The sequence below is a fragment of the Pseudonaja textilis genome, chromosome 1, assembly GCF_049901715.1.
Source record: "Pseudonaja textilis isolate UNSWEBS1 chromosome 1, rPseTex1.2, whole genome shotgun sequence".
NCBI classification, from domain to species: domain Eukaryota; kingdom Metazoa; phylum Chordata; class Lepidosauria; order Squamata; family Elapidae; genus Pseudonaja; species Pseudonaja textilis.
The window spans coordinates 39,116,743-39,132,093 of record NC_141990.1 but is presented as its reverse complement, the minus strand read 5'-3'; the positions used below and the strand labels follow the sequence as shown (position 1 = coordinate 39,132,093).

General features: G+C 38.5%; 1 protein-coding gene across 4 annotated transcripts in view; it reads left to right on the top strand.

The window, feature by feature from the left end:
• The first annotated feature begins 29 nt into the window (after nucleotides 1-29).
• The window catches only part of LOC113433364 (uncharacterized), a 21,944-nt gene continuing 6,622 nt past the window's right edge, over nucleotides 30-15,351 (top strand). Inside the window, exons 1-8 of one of the 4 annotated variants that reach the window (XR_003373648.2) lie at nucleotides 30-2,724; nucleotides 3,147-3,233; nucleotides 4,424-4,634; nucleotides 4,859-5,042; nucleotides 6,902-10,183; nucleotides 11,997-12,179; nucleotides 12,272-12,431; nucleotides 12,737-12,873. Coding sequence is in view for 1 of the 4 variants with exons in the window: in XM_026695917.2 (XP_026551702.2) it covers nucleotides 3,203-3,233; nucleotides 4,424-4,634; nucleotides 4,859-5,042; nucleotides 6,902-10,183; nucleotides 11,997-12,179; nucleotides 12,737-12,909; nucleotides 14,874-14,991 (4,182 nt within the window). In the remaining 3 variants the exon portion in view is untranslated. Of the gene's footprint in view, nucleotides 2,725-3,146; nucleotides 3,234-4,423; nucleotides 4,635-4,858; nucleotides 5,043-6,901; nucleotides 10,184-11,996; nucleotides 12,180-12,248; nucleotides 12,432-12,736; nucleotides 12,910-14,873; nucleotides 14,992-15,351 lie in introns of those variants that run through there. The other 3 variants (XR_015743286.1, XR_015743285.1, XM_026695917.2) reach the window with 3 other exon arrangements.

The window sequence follows — 15,351 nt, the reverse complement described above, 5'->3', positions numbered from 1 at the left end:
GTTGCCTCACGACGCAAAAAGAGTAATTGAGTCGCGCCGCCCTCTCAGTTCCCCCGTGAGGAGGAGGAGGCTTCCCGTGCGGTTAATTCGGAGCCTATCCAGTTTCAAGGTGGAAGGAATGGCGCCGGCCTGCGTAAGGCTGGTTTGGGAGAGGAGAAAAAAAAAATACTTGGTCTAATTCTTCATCCAATAAAGTGGAAAAGGAGGATCCGGGTTTTTTTTTTTTTTTGCTGCCCGGCCCATCACACGCAGCCGGGAGGAATCTTGCCGCAATCTGGCCCAGATTATAGATTCTTTCGGGTGATCGTAAAAAAAGAAAAAAGAGGAAAGACCCGCCTGGCAGAGCATTGCTGTGTTTCGATTAGCATTGGTGGGGAGGGGAGTGAAGCGTAAGCATGGAGCGCAGAGAATAGGCAAAGCGGTGTTTCTCAACCCAGGGAACTTTTAAGACTTATGGACTTCAACTCCCAGAATTCCCCAGCTAGCAAGGATTTCTGGGAGTTGAAGTCCATTCCTATGAAAGTGGCTGTGATTGAGAAACAGTGCGCCACAGTAATGGGTGTGGCTTGTGGGAATTGGGTCCGCTCCCCTCCCTTCTGTGGTTGACGTAACTGGAAGCCCCCCTCAGGTCTTTTCCCAAGGAGGGAAAGGACGCGAGGCAACCCGTAAAGCTGGTCTGCTTGTTTATTGTTAATGTACAGACGAGCGTCAGCTGCTAGGGCGGTTTTAAAGGGCGTTAGGCAGCTAGAAGGCTAGCTGGGTCCCAAAGCATTGCTGGCCATGAGTATTTCGGGGGGAGACTGTGACGTGTGTCATTTTTGTCCCCGGAAAATGTACCTTTTCAATTTGTTTCAAGCTGACAAAAATAACCAGGTGATTTTCATCTTTTTTTTTCTCCATAGGAACAAAAAAATGGATATGCTGAGCCACTGATAGCCTTTAATCCAGCTCATTTAATAATAATAAAAAAAGAGTAGAAAAGGGGAATAGAGCCAAATTAAAAAAAAAATCTGTCTCACCTTCTCCAGTGACATTCTAACATTATCTCTCCCTTTTGTGGTCTTTGTCAGATGACACAGAGAAATTGATTTTGATTGCTTGTATGTCAAATGGATATTGACTTCGAACAACCACATAGGACAAAGAGACTCCCCACCGCAAAAAGTTGGTTCTTTGGTGTTCCTCCAGAATCAAAGGCAGTATATCTGAAAGTAACAATTTCAGAATAGAAATAGTGGTGATTGGGGTGTGTGGGGGAGAGTATTGCTTCTACTGTTTGGCTTCTGGGTTTTTTTTTTAATTGAAGTTTTTATTTTATAGCATATAAAAATTCCAATTTCAATTGAACAGTGTGTTGTCTGGGTACAAATATTTTTAGGAAATAATCAAAATATTTACAACAATATTAATTACCTTGATATTAATTATTAGTGTCAATAATAATAATAATATTTACTTAACCAATTCAACATACCTTCCTTATATCACTGATCCTTTCCATATATTTCCCTGTATCTAGCTCCTGTTTTTTTCAGCTAGCCATTAATAAAATAAATCCCAAGTCAGAAAGTATCTTCTGGGCTTTCTTGATGGTTACTGTAGGAATATATCCCTGAATAAAAAGTGCAGTATTTGATCTGACCTAGGAGCTTTTTTCTTGGTTTTTAATAATTAAAGATGTCTGTTATGTGCAAAAAGAGGAGGAGGAGGAAAAATGCCCAGACAAAGTATGCAGTAAGTAGTAAGTAAAATTAGTGTTACATATTCGTGTTATATGATTAAATGAGTAAATTATTTAATAATTAAAATCAAACATACAAATGAATGTATGGAATTCAAATTCCCTAATAAAGGATTTGTACTCATAAGATTTTTCTTCAGGCATAGTTCAGCTTTTCAGACCATGGTATGGCAGATCGGGTGGCCTAGAGGTGGAGCTCTTCCCTCACAATCAGGAAGCTGTGAGTTCGATCCTAGATAGAGGCTAATATTTGGAGTAGACTCTCCTGCTGGAGCAGGGGATTGGACTAGATGACCTCCAAGGTCCCTTCCAACTCTTGTTATTCTATGATACTCTGTATAAAAAGAACAGATGAGTTTTCCACCCGTATAGATGTCTTCATACATGAAAGTATGTAATTTTGATTTCTGTTGTCCCTTGTTAGTTTAAAAATTATTTTATTATATATTTTTATATATTTTATTCAAAAGCTTAGAGAGTTTGCCCATTGTTCAGGCATGGATGCAAAACTTGTCCTACTTAACTTCAAATAAAATATGGAGTAATTTGCATACCAGGGCATTTTTGTGTAATTTAAAGTTTATTGCTCTTCTTCCGCATTCCTTTGTGGAGGTGGATTTTAATAGTACACACAGGATTATTTGTGCCATAATAGTGACTGACTAATGATTTGGGCTTTGGAAAGTTACCACATCTCATTTTCTAAAGGGTTCCTATTACTAGTAAATAAGCTTGTTTAATTATTTATAAAGCTGAGTTCTCATGTTGCATGTATCAGTGAAGAATGCATCCTCAGAATCTACCAGGACCCAACTGAAGTAACAAAGGAAATTATTATCTTCCTCTTTTTCTCTGTTGCAGGCATCTCTCTTAAGCTGGTATCTATCCGAATAATTCCTTGAAAAGGAAAACTGTCTGGGTTGTCATGTTTATTTTCCATGCTGAAAAGAGAAATGCAAAATGAATTCATAGTTCAGCAGTCTGTGAGTCTTGATTTTCAGACTAATTTGACATTTTAATTGTCCTCATTGAGCAAGAAAACATAATTTATCCATTCGGAGGAAGCTGCCTGGTACTGCATGTACCTAGTCCGGTTTTGTCTACTCTGATTGGCAAGACCTCTCCAGTGTGTGAGGCAGAGAATTCTTCATATCACTTGTTGCTGATCTTTAGAAAATTGATCTACAAATATCAGAGGCTGAAATTGGATTTTCTGTTTGCAAGGTCTATGTTCAATCACTGATCTTTGGGCTCTATCCTGCCTTCCACCCTGATAATTCATATCTTTGGGTGAAGAAGAAAGCTACTTTAGAATCTCTTTTTGACTTTTTTCCCCTTGATATTGCAATTTATTTTCATTCTTTTTCTCCCTTGTTTCAAGTGTTTTATTTCATTTTCTTTGCAGGCTGGGCTTTTTAATTAGTGGACTATGGGACTGGATTTTTTTATAACCTCCAAGGAATGACATATGGGGAGAACATGGCAAAGACAGGTAAAATAGAGATCTGGTAGAACATGTACATGGCTGGAGATGAAAACCTTTTAAAGGTTTCCTTTTATTTAAAAAAGGCCTTTTTCACTGGCCGTGTAACGTAAGCTTGGCTCAAATGTCTGTATCTATTTAGAAATCAGCTCCACTGAGTTCAGTAAGATTGATTCCCATGCAGAATTGCTGCTCCATTGGTCTGAGCTTGTCATCTCCCTAGTAAGCAAAGGGCATTAGAAAGGGTAAGTCTATAAAAGTGGGGAAATTTCTAGATGTATCATCTGGAAGGGAACTTTGGGGAAAACCTGCTATTAGGAGGGAGAAGCGTTTAGGCCTGGAAATATAAGGAGTTTGATTGATGGAAAGTTTGTTTTAATTTCTGGAAATTGCCTGCTTTCCATTTGCATTGATAAAGTGTAGATAAAGTGCACAAATAACTAAGTACACATGAAGCTTTCCCCCTAGGACATGTATAGTTAGATATGTATAATTAGATTTTAAAATGTTTGTCAAATGGAGAATATTTGAGATTAAGAAATAATTGCTAACACTTGTGTGATAAGTAACATTAAAAGCACTGTTTTTTGCAAAGCATGTCAGAAGACGTGTATATATTTTTTACAAATTTTTTACAATTTTATTGACAGTGGTTGTTAGCTAGAGTTTAGTAAATAGCACTACATGTTTTATTAACTTTCTGATCATGGTGTTCTTATGTGAGTGATATTGTTTATGTAGCAAAAAAATGCTATCTGCTCAACTTGTCTGTAGTGAAAAAACTGCATTCTTTTTTAAAAGTGTTTTGAGGTTGTATGATAAACAAGAATATGAACTTTTTAACACTCCTGCTATTGCCAGTTTGATTTGTTTTGAATGACTTTTCAATAATATTTTAGACAACTTGGATTTAACAGTGCTTATGAAAAGTTCTCTTCAAATTTACCACCCACAACATCTACCACTGTTGACAGAAATGCCAGTAACACCAGACAAAGAATTGAGATGTTTAAAAATAAGAGCTGATTAAAATAGAGATATCTCTGGGGATCTGATACAAAAAGTGTGATTATGATTTTTTAATAAGAGCTTGCCTCAGAAATATCCTTCAGAACTTTATAATTCATGTATCATAATATTTAAATATATTTACCTAATAAATATAACTCAGATAATTGTGTCTTTTATTTCCAAAACAGAAGCAGTAGAATGCTTTTCCCTGTATGACATCAGTGCTATTGTTTATACCAAATCCACGCATAGAATTATTTTGCCCATGATTGCTGAACTTTACAATTTAATAATAGCAATTGAGCAGAGAGAAATTACCCATGAAGCTTTTGCCAATTTAGAGACAACTGCAGAAGAATTAGCAAAAGCTACGGAAGAATTCAGCTGTATTGCTAGAAGGTAATATTTATTTTAAAATATAAGCTATTTAATTGTGAATTTGGGGCTCAAGCTAACCATCAAGTAATTTATATATTATAGGAAGGAAATGTAGGTTTGCAACTCAAAATAAAAGCTGTGCAGAACAATGTTAGGTGTCGGATATGCGACCTCAAAGACTGGTTTGTTTACAGTACCAGCTCCCATTAACTGAGCTAAATGCCACATCTTTTGTCCCATTCTAGGCTGGCTGAAGAATCTGGTGATGAGGTCCTTGAGAAAGAGATGGTGCCAGCAACTCAAACTCTCCTGGTATCAGGAAAAAACATCCTTCTTGCTGTTCAGAAGCTTCTCATTCAACCCGATGCTTGCAATTCTGTAGAAGAATTGGCTGTTTCTGCAAAAAGAATACTTGTGGGAACTATAAAAGTACATTAAATTTATTCCTAACTATTGAAACATAGTTTTGCATGTTTGGCATAGCAGCTGGTCAGTTATGTGCAGAGCATTTATGAAAGCTTGTTGCTAAAAGCGAGATATTCCTTGCCTTCTATCTGGTTGCTTTTGAGGTTTGGGGTAGAAATGAAAAATAGACCTTTGCTCATTTCTGCTATACTGTTTATATTCTTATGTCCCACAATGGGTACTGAAGTTTCTGCAAATGGCAAAATCTCAGATATGTATCGGCTGCCAAAGGTTCAACTATCTATATGCCTTTAAGGATGGCTAGATCTGTAGCAATATAAAAACGATGATACAGCAGTATTCTGCCAGTACATTCCACCCCAAGAAGAAAACAAATAATTGATCTGTACCTCTTACTTATGACTAGCTACTACAAAAATACATGAGCAGAAAATGCTTGACTATCAATTGATATTTGTCAGATCAAAAAAGGATTACCTCAGGGACCTCATTTTGTTATCTCAACTTGAGGGGTAAGAGAAGAATTATGGGGTAAAAGGAGAATCTGAAGTCATTCTAAATATTTCCCAATTATAGTAATAGTGACCTCCATGCAACAAAGATTTTACTGATGTGGCAGTGTAGCCATTTTCTAATTAGTAGTAATAGCAGTTATAGAAAGTAAGGAAGATGATCTTGATGGAGATATGCAAGATCAGTTGCCAGGGCAATGAGGGAATAAAACATATTTTAAGCCCACAATGGAGATTATGTTTGGAAGGCTCACCTCCCTAATTTACTGAAGCATGAAAAGGAATAAGAGGTACAGCAGAACCAGATTTGCAAGTTTCTGTCTTTATGGCTGATTTCATTAAAAGTTGTTTTAGATTTCTTGTGGAATTGATTCTGGTGTCTGTTTAGTGGGATTGATAGTCCTAGAGGACTATATTATATGTACAGATAAAGTAGTTCTACTTGTATATTATTAATGATTTACTGTACAATAGTAAGTTTTCAGATATTTTTTAATGATATTAACAAGGGAGATTATTATCTGTTTTAAATACACTACAGAAAGGGAAGATTGGTCTTGTTGATATATTCTAAAAGTTTGTCCTTCAGCGAATCCTCCACTTTATTATATTACAGATATGTTATAAGGATGTCACTATTTTACATTTTCTATGGAAAAATGGAAGCAATTAGCAGCATGCAAATTTAAATTGTGGTTTATCAGAATTGTGCAATATCACTAGGCTGCTTATACTCCTGTTTTAATTCTATTGCCCCTTCATAAGTTGAAATAGCATAATCTCCCCTCTCCCCAGATGCCTCCTAAACAGAACATAGAGGTACTGGGAAGTAAGTATTTTGTATTTAAATAATGGATGAAAAGGAAAGGGAGAGAAATCATAAATAAAATTGACCAGGCTTCCTTTATGACGTGGTATTTCTAATCTGTATTCAGCTAGAGTTATAGCAGAATAGGAAGAACAAAGAAGAGGAAGATGAATAGTGAGGCTGTACAATCATACAACTGGGTTTGCCTCATTCCCACTGGACTATGGACTATGAGAGGTGGATTTTTTTTTGCACTTGGTGGTGGTATGATGAATGATAGAATCAGTCAATCACTTTGCCTAACATATATTGGGTCTTTACAATTAAATGCAGGGTAGGAATTGACAACGGGGACAGCAAATCAAAGAGAGGTTGATGGCATTTTAACTTAGCTGGGGAGAAAGGCCCCAAATGACACTGTTGTTAACATTGCCAAATAACTTTGCCAAATAGATTATTGCAATAATCCTGACTACTGTAAAAAGAGACTTCTCTTAACAATTGCTGATATTACTATTATATTTTAAAATTTAATTTACAAGGTTTTCTGGGCACAAGAGGATTCCACCATCAGGCAAATAATCCAAGCTGCTCGTTGGCTATTTGGTTGCCTGCTGATGCTGGACTCTGCTGAAGATGTATCAGCGATGCTAAGTGCTTTTCGCCCCTTTTCAGAGGCTCTCCTGTTACTCACCAATCTGACAGAAAGACTCCTTTGGGATCTTAAAGAATCTTTGCAACGGAAACATTTAGCTGAAAACCTGCAGATCCTTAAAAACAGCATCCCTATGTTATTCACAGCAAAAGTCAGCCACCTTCAGCATCCCCATGAGCAGCAAATGAACCTATCAAAAAATTATATTTTTGACTTAGTAAAAAGTAGTATTAAAAAATTGATATCCCTGTTGAGGAGCAACATAGGAAGAACAAAACAATTGCATGAAAGGTATGGCCTTTTCCCCCAGTATTTGCATCAATTTCTAGGCCTTATGTTTAGTCCACAGCCAATTCATCTACATGAAGATAAATTAAACTTACCTGTAGAAGTTCTAATTTTCTATTGCATGCTGTTTGCTGATTCATCAAGAGCAACTCTAAAGCAAAAACTAATTCAACTTTGTCATCATTTACTGAAATTCAGAAAAGTGATTGTCATGGATGTAAGCACATTTAATGGCTTTCCAAAGGAAAATATAAAAGATGAGTGTTTGGCCATGAAAACTGAGTTGGAACATCTTAATCAAGTAATACGTTCTGCTGTTATCTATCATGTTTTGGATAATTTGGTTGATATTAAAGGCCCCATGAGGAGACTGATAGAAGCTGCCACAGAGCCATGTTCTCATGTTGGAAAGGAAGGCCTCCTAAGAAAATTGAAACCTTTGGTTACCACATTCTTCAGCCATTCCACGCAGATGCTTAAAGCGGCCAATTTGATTCTTGTTACATGCACTGAAAGGGAAACTGCTGAAGATATTGAACAGTGTATAGAACAATTTCATAGACTTCTTGCCACAGTGCCTGGTCTCCTGAGTGAACTGAGCCTTTTTCCAGGAAATGATGATGTGTCTAAAAAATTAAACTTCTTGTCTCAAATATGGTCAAGCACAACAGAAAGTTTGATGATGTGTTTGGACAAAATATTGGATTTGCATGAATTCCTTGATGCATCTGTTCAAGAGATGATGAGACACAAAGAAGCAAGTGAAAAAGCTTTAGATATGCAGCACTTTGAACATTTTGGGGGGCACACATCTAGACTATGCAGACAAGCAACACAGATAGTTGAGTTTGTTAATAGATTTGTGGCCAAAGCCAGAGATCCCATTTTCCGGAATGGGCTCTTGGTTTTAATTAAACAGCTGAAAAATGCCATAACACAGACAGAAATTAGCATAAATTGGTGTACGGCAAGAATGACCAGTTTGCAAGCCAAAGAAGAATATTCAAAGAGGACAAAGGAATTGATAGAGTTTGCTTGTAATGTCCGAAAGGGGCTAGATGAATGTAATCAGCCAGATATTCTTAGTCCACTTCGGGATGGTGTCCATGATTTCAATATTCCCATGGATTTTCTAGATGCCCTTGCTTCACAGGATCCTATGGAATTTAGTACACAAAGTTTCATAAAAGAAAATAGCTCAAATAATGCAGAATTGCTGGTCGAGTCTTTGGACAAATTTAAACCAGCCTATTGTCCTTCTCCAGAATTTCCCAGAATAAATATTATATACCAGAAAGATGCAGTCAGAAGAGCTAATTTACACCCACTGATTAGTGAGCTGACAACAGCAACAAGAATACATGATGCCATACACCTGAATAGCATTTGTGCTGATTTGCTAGAACTTGCTAACTGTTGTATTGATGCAGCTAAAGAAGCCTTACGGATTGTTGAATCACCTATGTCTGATAAATTATTGCATTACAAAGAAATAGTGGTGTTAATCCCTCATTTTATTGGATTAGCTGGAGAAGTAGAGGCAAACCCTGTTCTCAATTCAGAGCAACTGCTGCAAACAGCTATGTTGCTTTCTAAGAAGATTGATGAGACAAAGCACAGTCTGACTTTCGTTGTAAGTTTTTGGTACAGGCTGGCAAAGCAGTTAGTTGGCTTTATGCCTCCATGTAGTTCTCATGACGAAATTCAAAGTTTAGATGAGATCATGAAGATTTTAGAGACGCTGGTTCAGTTAATTAGCAAAGTGGTCCATTCAGATGAGAGAAAATTGCTCCCCGAGTGTTCCAGCCTTCAGGAAATTTTCCTACGAGTTCAAATTCAGTTCACTTGTGTACAAACTAGAACAAAATATCTGCTTGAAAAAGCACAGGATATTAGTAAACCTCATCCCGATTTTGCTAAACAGGACAGTTTTGATGCAAGTTGCATTCTGTGGTCTGTTACCATCCAAGCATTGTTAAATATTGTAGATCAGTTTATAGGAAGAGATGTATTAGCCTTAAAAGAGTTACAAACTAAAATGAAACATCGGCTTTGCTTGCAGAGCACGCTGACAACAGTATCTGAAAATTCTGTTAGAATACAGGAAGCTGCGAAATTGTCTATTCTTTTATGTACTAGACAAGGTATTGAGAATGAGATCCCATCTCAAACAGAACAGATCAAAATATTGACAGAATCTCTGCTTCAAGTTGCAAATGCTCTGGCAGTCTCTCCAATAGCTGCTCCCAGTTTATTGGTTCAGTTCGAGGTTCTCCAAAGAAAACTTGCCATAACAGTCAAAGCCGTCTTGCTTCAACTGAATGGACTCAATGGAGAATACTTGAGTAGCATCCAGAGTGTTGTCAAATTAAGCCAATTTATATCACATGGCACTGGAAGTGACAGTGACCTCATCCAAAAGGAGACCTTTGGAAGAAAGGCAGCCTTCCTCAAAGCAAATATCCAAACAGTGGACAAAGTCATCCGGGATGCACTGGAGGAGCCATCCAAATTTCTAAAGCCGAAAGAGAATGTACTCACCACTACAGGCAACCTTCTCCTCCTTACTGATGAAATTATGGGACTGGCTGGACAGTTCCAACTAGACCAGCATCATCATCTGGTAGATAGTCTTCTGTATGAGTGGTCTGCTAAAGCTGGCTATCTTGTAAGACAGCTTCAGTCCATGAAAGGCATGAGTGAAACAGTTCTGCAAGTTGTTAGAAGGTGCTTACAAAATGATGAGGAACATATTTATTCCATCCAGCCTTCCTCGTTGAAGAAAGAAGATTGCACGCAGCATCAGAACACCCCATCCCAAGGACACAAAGCCATCAAGGCTGGAGAAGGATTTTTTCCTGCCTGTAACAAAATTACCATGGTAATATTGACCTCTTTCTAAAGCACCAAAGACTTAGATATGTTTTAAATTATAGCCATAGAGAAAATGTGATCTTTTGTCCGGTATGAGGACACAGTTATAGGACAGCAGGTTTTACATGGTCTGGTACACAATGCTTTTCACTATTCTGTATCATTAAGTTTAATAGTGGATGCTGATGTTTTAAATAATATTTGTGGAATATTGAGAGACATGGGCATAGCAATGACATTGATATTGTTGGAATGGCCTGGAGCAGAATTTTCAGCTCTTTTAAAATCATGTTCACCACATTAGCTCACCAGTCCCTTTGGGCTCTCAGGCCTGCTGACACAACCAAGTCTTGAGGGACCATCAGAAGCTCAGAAAAGATGAGATAAAGCTCCCTTTAGAGGGAAAAGATTCCACAGTGCAGGTATCACTACAGAAAATGCCAGTCACACTGTCATCTACGGGGCTACATTTTAGCTCCCTAGATGACAGAATCCATAAGATGTCCTCTTTGCTAGATTTGGGGAATGGGCAGATTAAATCGGAGGGAGATTGTCCCTCAAACCCACATCATGAAGGGCTTTAAAGGACAATGCCAACACATTGAATTGAGCTTGGAAATAAATTGGTAACCAATGCAGCTCCCAAAGCAGAGGTGTAATGTATGTTCTGCAAAAAATACATAACTCCTCATACTGCTGCATTTTGCAGCAGCTGAAGTTTCCTGATACTTTTCAAAGGCAGCCCCATGTAGAGCACATTGAATTAGTCCAAGCAGAAGGTGACCAGGGCATAATTGACCATGATAATTGACCCTTTGATCTAGGATCAAGCGCAGCTGGCACATGAAGTTGTGCAAAGGCCCCTTCTCTATGAACACCACTTGCTAATCGAGCAGAAGTCTCTGGATTGTGCACAGGGTCTGTTTGACACAGTGCAACTCCAACCAATACCAAAGATGTATAGTTGTAGACCCAGAGGGTTTCAAAAACTAAAGCTACCCTTGACAGAATTCAGTTGAAGCCTGTTGTTCCCCATCCAGAGCTCATAGTCTCCAGATGCTGGGATAAGATGTCCACAGCATCGCTTAATTTGCCTGGGGTAGAGATGTATAAGTGGGTATCATCAGCATAATGATGATGCCTCAGCTCATGGCAGCATATGATTTCACCCAATGGTTTCATATCATCCATATGGTTTTCATAAGTTAAATAGGAGAGACGAGCCTGATCCCTGCAGCACCCCACACAGTTTGATCTGGGGTAGAATCTCCCCTTCCCAATTGCTACTGACTGGGATTGACTCTGGACAAAGAGACAACCCAACACCAATCCTCTGAATTGATCCAGAAGGGATCAGCAGGGTTGATAATATTGAAAGCTGCTAAGAGGTCAAATAAGACAAGGATGGTCATACAGCCACCACCTTGGCCATGCCAGAGAGCCAGAGTGCTACCAATATCCTTTCCATTCCATATCTAGGTCTGAATTCTGACAGATAAGGATCCTGATAATCATCCAAGGTCCTATCAAGCAGTTGCACAGCCACCATTGCACTTATTTTTCTGGAGTGCAGCAATGAAACTAGGGAGGAGAAGCATTGGGTGGACACATTATGTCTTCGAGTCTTTGCTTGGGACCTCACAATTCTGATAACATTAGTGGTTGTCAGGCAGCATGGCCAAACTGCAGGCTTGCCACCATAATTTCTGGAGGTTGGTGGGTTGTGTGGTGGTGGGTTGCATCACAGCATAAACCTTTTTGAAAGAATATGAACATCCTGGAGCTTGAGAGATAAATAAACTGTTTTGTTATCTCCACAGTATTGGGAAGATCCTCCAAGTGATTTCCAGACTGGTCACTCTGAATGCAGTTTGAGATCTGGTCCAACCTCATCACTGGGAGACTCAGAGAACCACGGCTGTCTTATTTCACAAATAATCGAGGAAATGAGAATTCAAGTGTCATACATGGCTCAGTTTCTAAAAAGGAAAGGGCCAATCATGGTATTTCCTCTTTAACAGTTTTGCATGAAAGAGTGTGTATTGGGGATAATGATTTCATTTTTGTTTCAGAACAAAATGTATTTTTGTTTCAGAACAACTTGCAAACTGGACATCCCTTGTTCATATATAAATGAAGATCAGCAGGGAATTCCAAAGCAGTAGGCTAAAGCAGAAATTAAAACAAATATTCCTGGAAAAAAGTCATGTCAGACCACCTTCATATGAATTACAAAACAGCATGGGTGTGTCCAGGTAATCAGCAGAAGTCAAGCTGAACCTGAAGATGTCTTTACTCTTTTTTGTAAATAAAGCAAAATGTTTGTGAGAGAGTAGATGCTATCCTGCTGGAACACCGAACTCTGAAGACATAGGGTTGAAGCATTGTAGGTTGTGGCTGGAAATGCATTATCTTGGCCATATGATCAGAGAGGTACTGTTGGACTATATCAGTTGCATAAACTAGCTTCAGGCCATAGAGTTCAGGTGAAGGCTAGAAATGTATTAATAGGAAGATAATGTTCATTCACTCCTCTTTTTTATAATTGTTTTTTGTTTAGACCAAAGAGGAAGTCATTGCCACTGCTATTCGAGTTATGGCTGGAGGGGAAGCCCTGGTGAAATTTGCTGGCAGAATTACAAAGGATTGCATAGATGAAAGACGTGCAGCTGACCTACTGTGTGCCTTGGAGAAAACCAAAACAATTAACTATCAACTTAGCATCATTACCCGGTAACTAGATTTTTGAAATAATTTCCCCCTGAAAAAAACAAATTATATCCGTATTTTTCTTCTTCTGGTGCCAAGGTACTGCCCTTTCTGTAGTATGACCTATAATTCAGAATGACCTTCAGCAGCTCAGAGCAACGTAGGAGAATATGTGTGTTGTAATCTAAGAATGGGGAAGGCATTGAATGGTGCAGAGAGAAGTGGTGTTGGAGACCTGTGCCACCAATCTCTATTTTTTTATTTGTGTCAATGAAATTAAATAAGGGCTGACTTTTTAAAGGCAGCCGGAAAACATTTTTGGATTACCTTGATCCAGACGGTTAGTTGCACTTAATTTTCACTGAAAAAGTAATTAAAGTAATTCGAATGAAATATCTGATTTGGCTCATTAATTTACAGATAGTTCTCAACTTACAACCATTTATTCAGGGACCACACATGAATTTACAGTAAATGAAGGGATTTATTGCCAGTCCCTGAAGTTTACAGCCATTGCAGCAACCCAGTAATTGTGATTGAAATGCAGGTGCTTGGCAGCTTTCTCACACTTACAACTGCAGGGACGTTTCAACTCCTCTCACCTGCCTGCCTGCTCCATCTATGCCCTTTTGGCCCCCTGTACTCAGCAGTCCCTGCCTCTCTAGCTAATCTTTACAGTCTTCTTGCTCTGCTGCTGACCAAGCATGCCCAGCCTGGCCCTTTGTGAGGTATTTCTTGCGGGGCTTCCCGCCCTCCCCAGATTATAGACAACAGTTTCCTCATGAGTCCTGGCAGAAGCTCAGCTGGAGTGACAGAGGGCAGGGCAGAAAAGGTGGCTGGGCTGAAGTGGCCGGAGTTTTGTGCTGAATTGCTGGGCTGCAGCTTCGTGCTGTGCTGCTGGGGCTTCCTGGGATAACTGGAGCTTCCTGGGAAGGTTGTGGCTTCATGTTGCACTCCTTGTCTGTGACATTGTACCATTGTACCAGATGCCCCAGCTGCGTGGTTCTGAGGCTGCTTGCCACAAGGCAGGATGCAAGGTGGCCAAAAGGGTAGATCTGGGTTGGGGAGACAGATAAGGAAGAGTTGAATGTGAGGTGGTTCCGGACCTCACGGAGGCTCAGAACTGCGATAGACCAAGCTTGAAATAGCTTGACATGGGTGGGGCCTCAGCTAATGACTGGTGGAATTTGGTTAACAATGGGGCGTGCTGGAATTGAAGTTGCTGAGGGATGCAGAGAAGTAATGTGTTTTACGTTCCAAACAATGTTCCAAAGTGTGGAACATTGATTACTGACAGAAATTTCAGTCCCAATTGTGGCTGTAAATCAAGGACTACCTGTAAGTAGCATTTTAGTTCAACTAAATTTGGTTTCAAATTAATGTAATTATATTTATAAGTGACAGTTAGAATAGCTAAACTGAAATTAATGAGACTTAAATTAGAAATAATTTAACATAGATCCCCTTGATTTCAGTTTCCAATTCATCATCAAATTTAAATTCACCTCATAAAAAGTGAACTCTTCAATAAAATAATCCACTGTGAAACCTGAAGAAAGTTTCTAATAAGTCAGCTTATTTGTACCAAATAAAATAAATAACTTTTCTTTATTCTGTGCCCACCCCCAATCAGCTGAGCATAGCTGAGCATGCTCAATCCTCATTAGAATGTTTTAATTGTTGTTAATGCTAAATAACTACAATACTTATGTTGTGATCTTCTCATTACCTGGGAAAAGGAGGTTTGGAAAACATGGGAACTTCAAAACATCTGCAAAGTTTTCTATTATTTGGAAGAAGTTAGCTGATTCTTCTATTCAACAAAGGTTTATTACTAAAAAAATAAAGTTTGCCCTAACAATCTCAAAGATACATGTTTAGAAGTGAAAGTATTTAGCTGTCAAGATTCCTGTAACTGAATCCAATTTTCTTGTTACACTTTTTTGTCCTTTAGGTGTTACATAATGTTTTATCTCATTACTTCCAAGGGTAATTGCATCAACAGGTAGCAGTAGGTCATCTGTGGAACACCTTGTAAGCAATGCTCAAAATCTCTTCCAGGGAGTTCTTCAAATGTTTATGGCAGCAGAAGCAGCTTGTGTCAAAGTGAGTAAAATGTGCTACTCTTCAGAATGTATGATGTAGCAAATCTCAATGTGAACTTGAAAGTCCAAAAATCTTCCCTACTTGGCAGTATCCCTTCATTCTGATAATTGCAATTATCAGAATTTCTTAGCTAGTGGGAAATATATTTGGAAAGTGCCAGATTGGATAAAGCTAATTTAAATGTTTAACCTCCAAACTGACAGGCTTTTATCTGTGTCTGCTCCATTTCTATTCAGAGTTGGGGTTAGCACAATATGGCAAAAGTGCTATAAATGTTCCAGTATATGTTTGGGCTCCATTTTTAATATAAATCATATTACATATGCTATTTCCTATAACTGTGGGTCCATTGCACTGTAA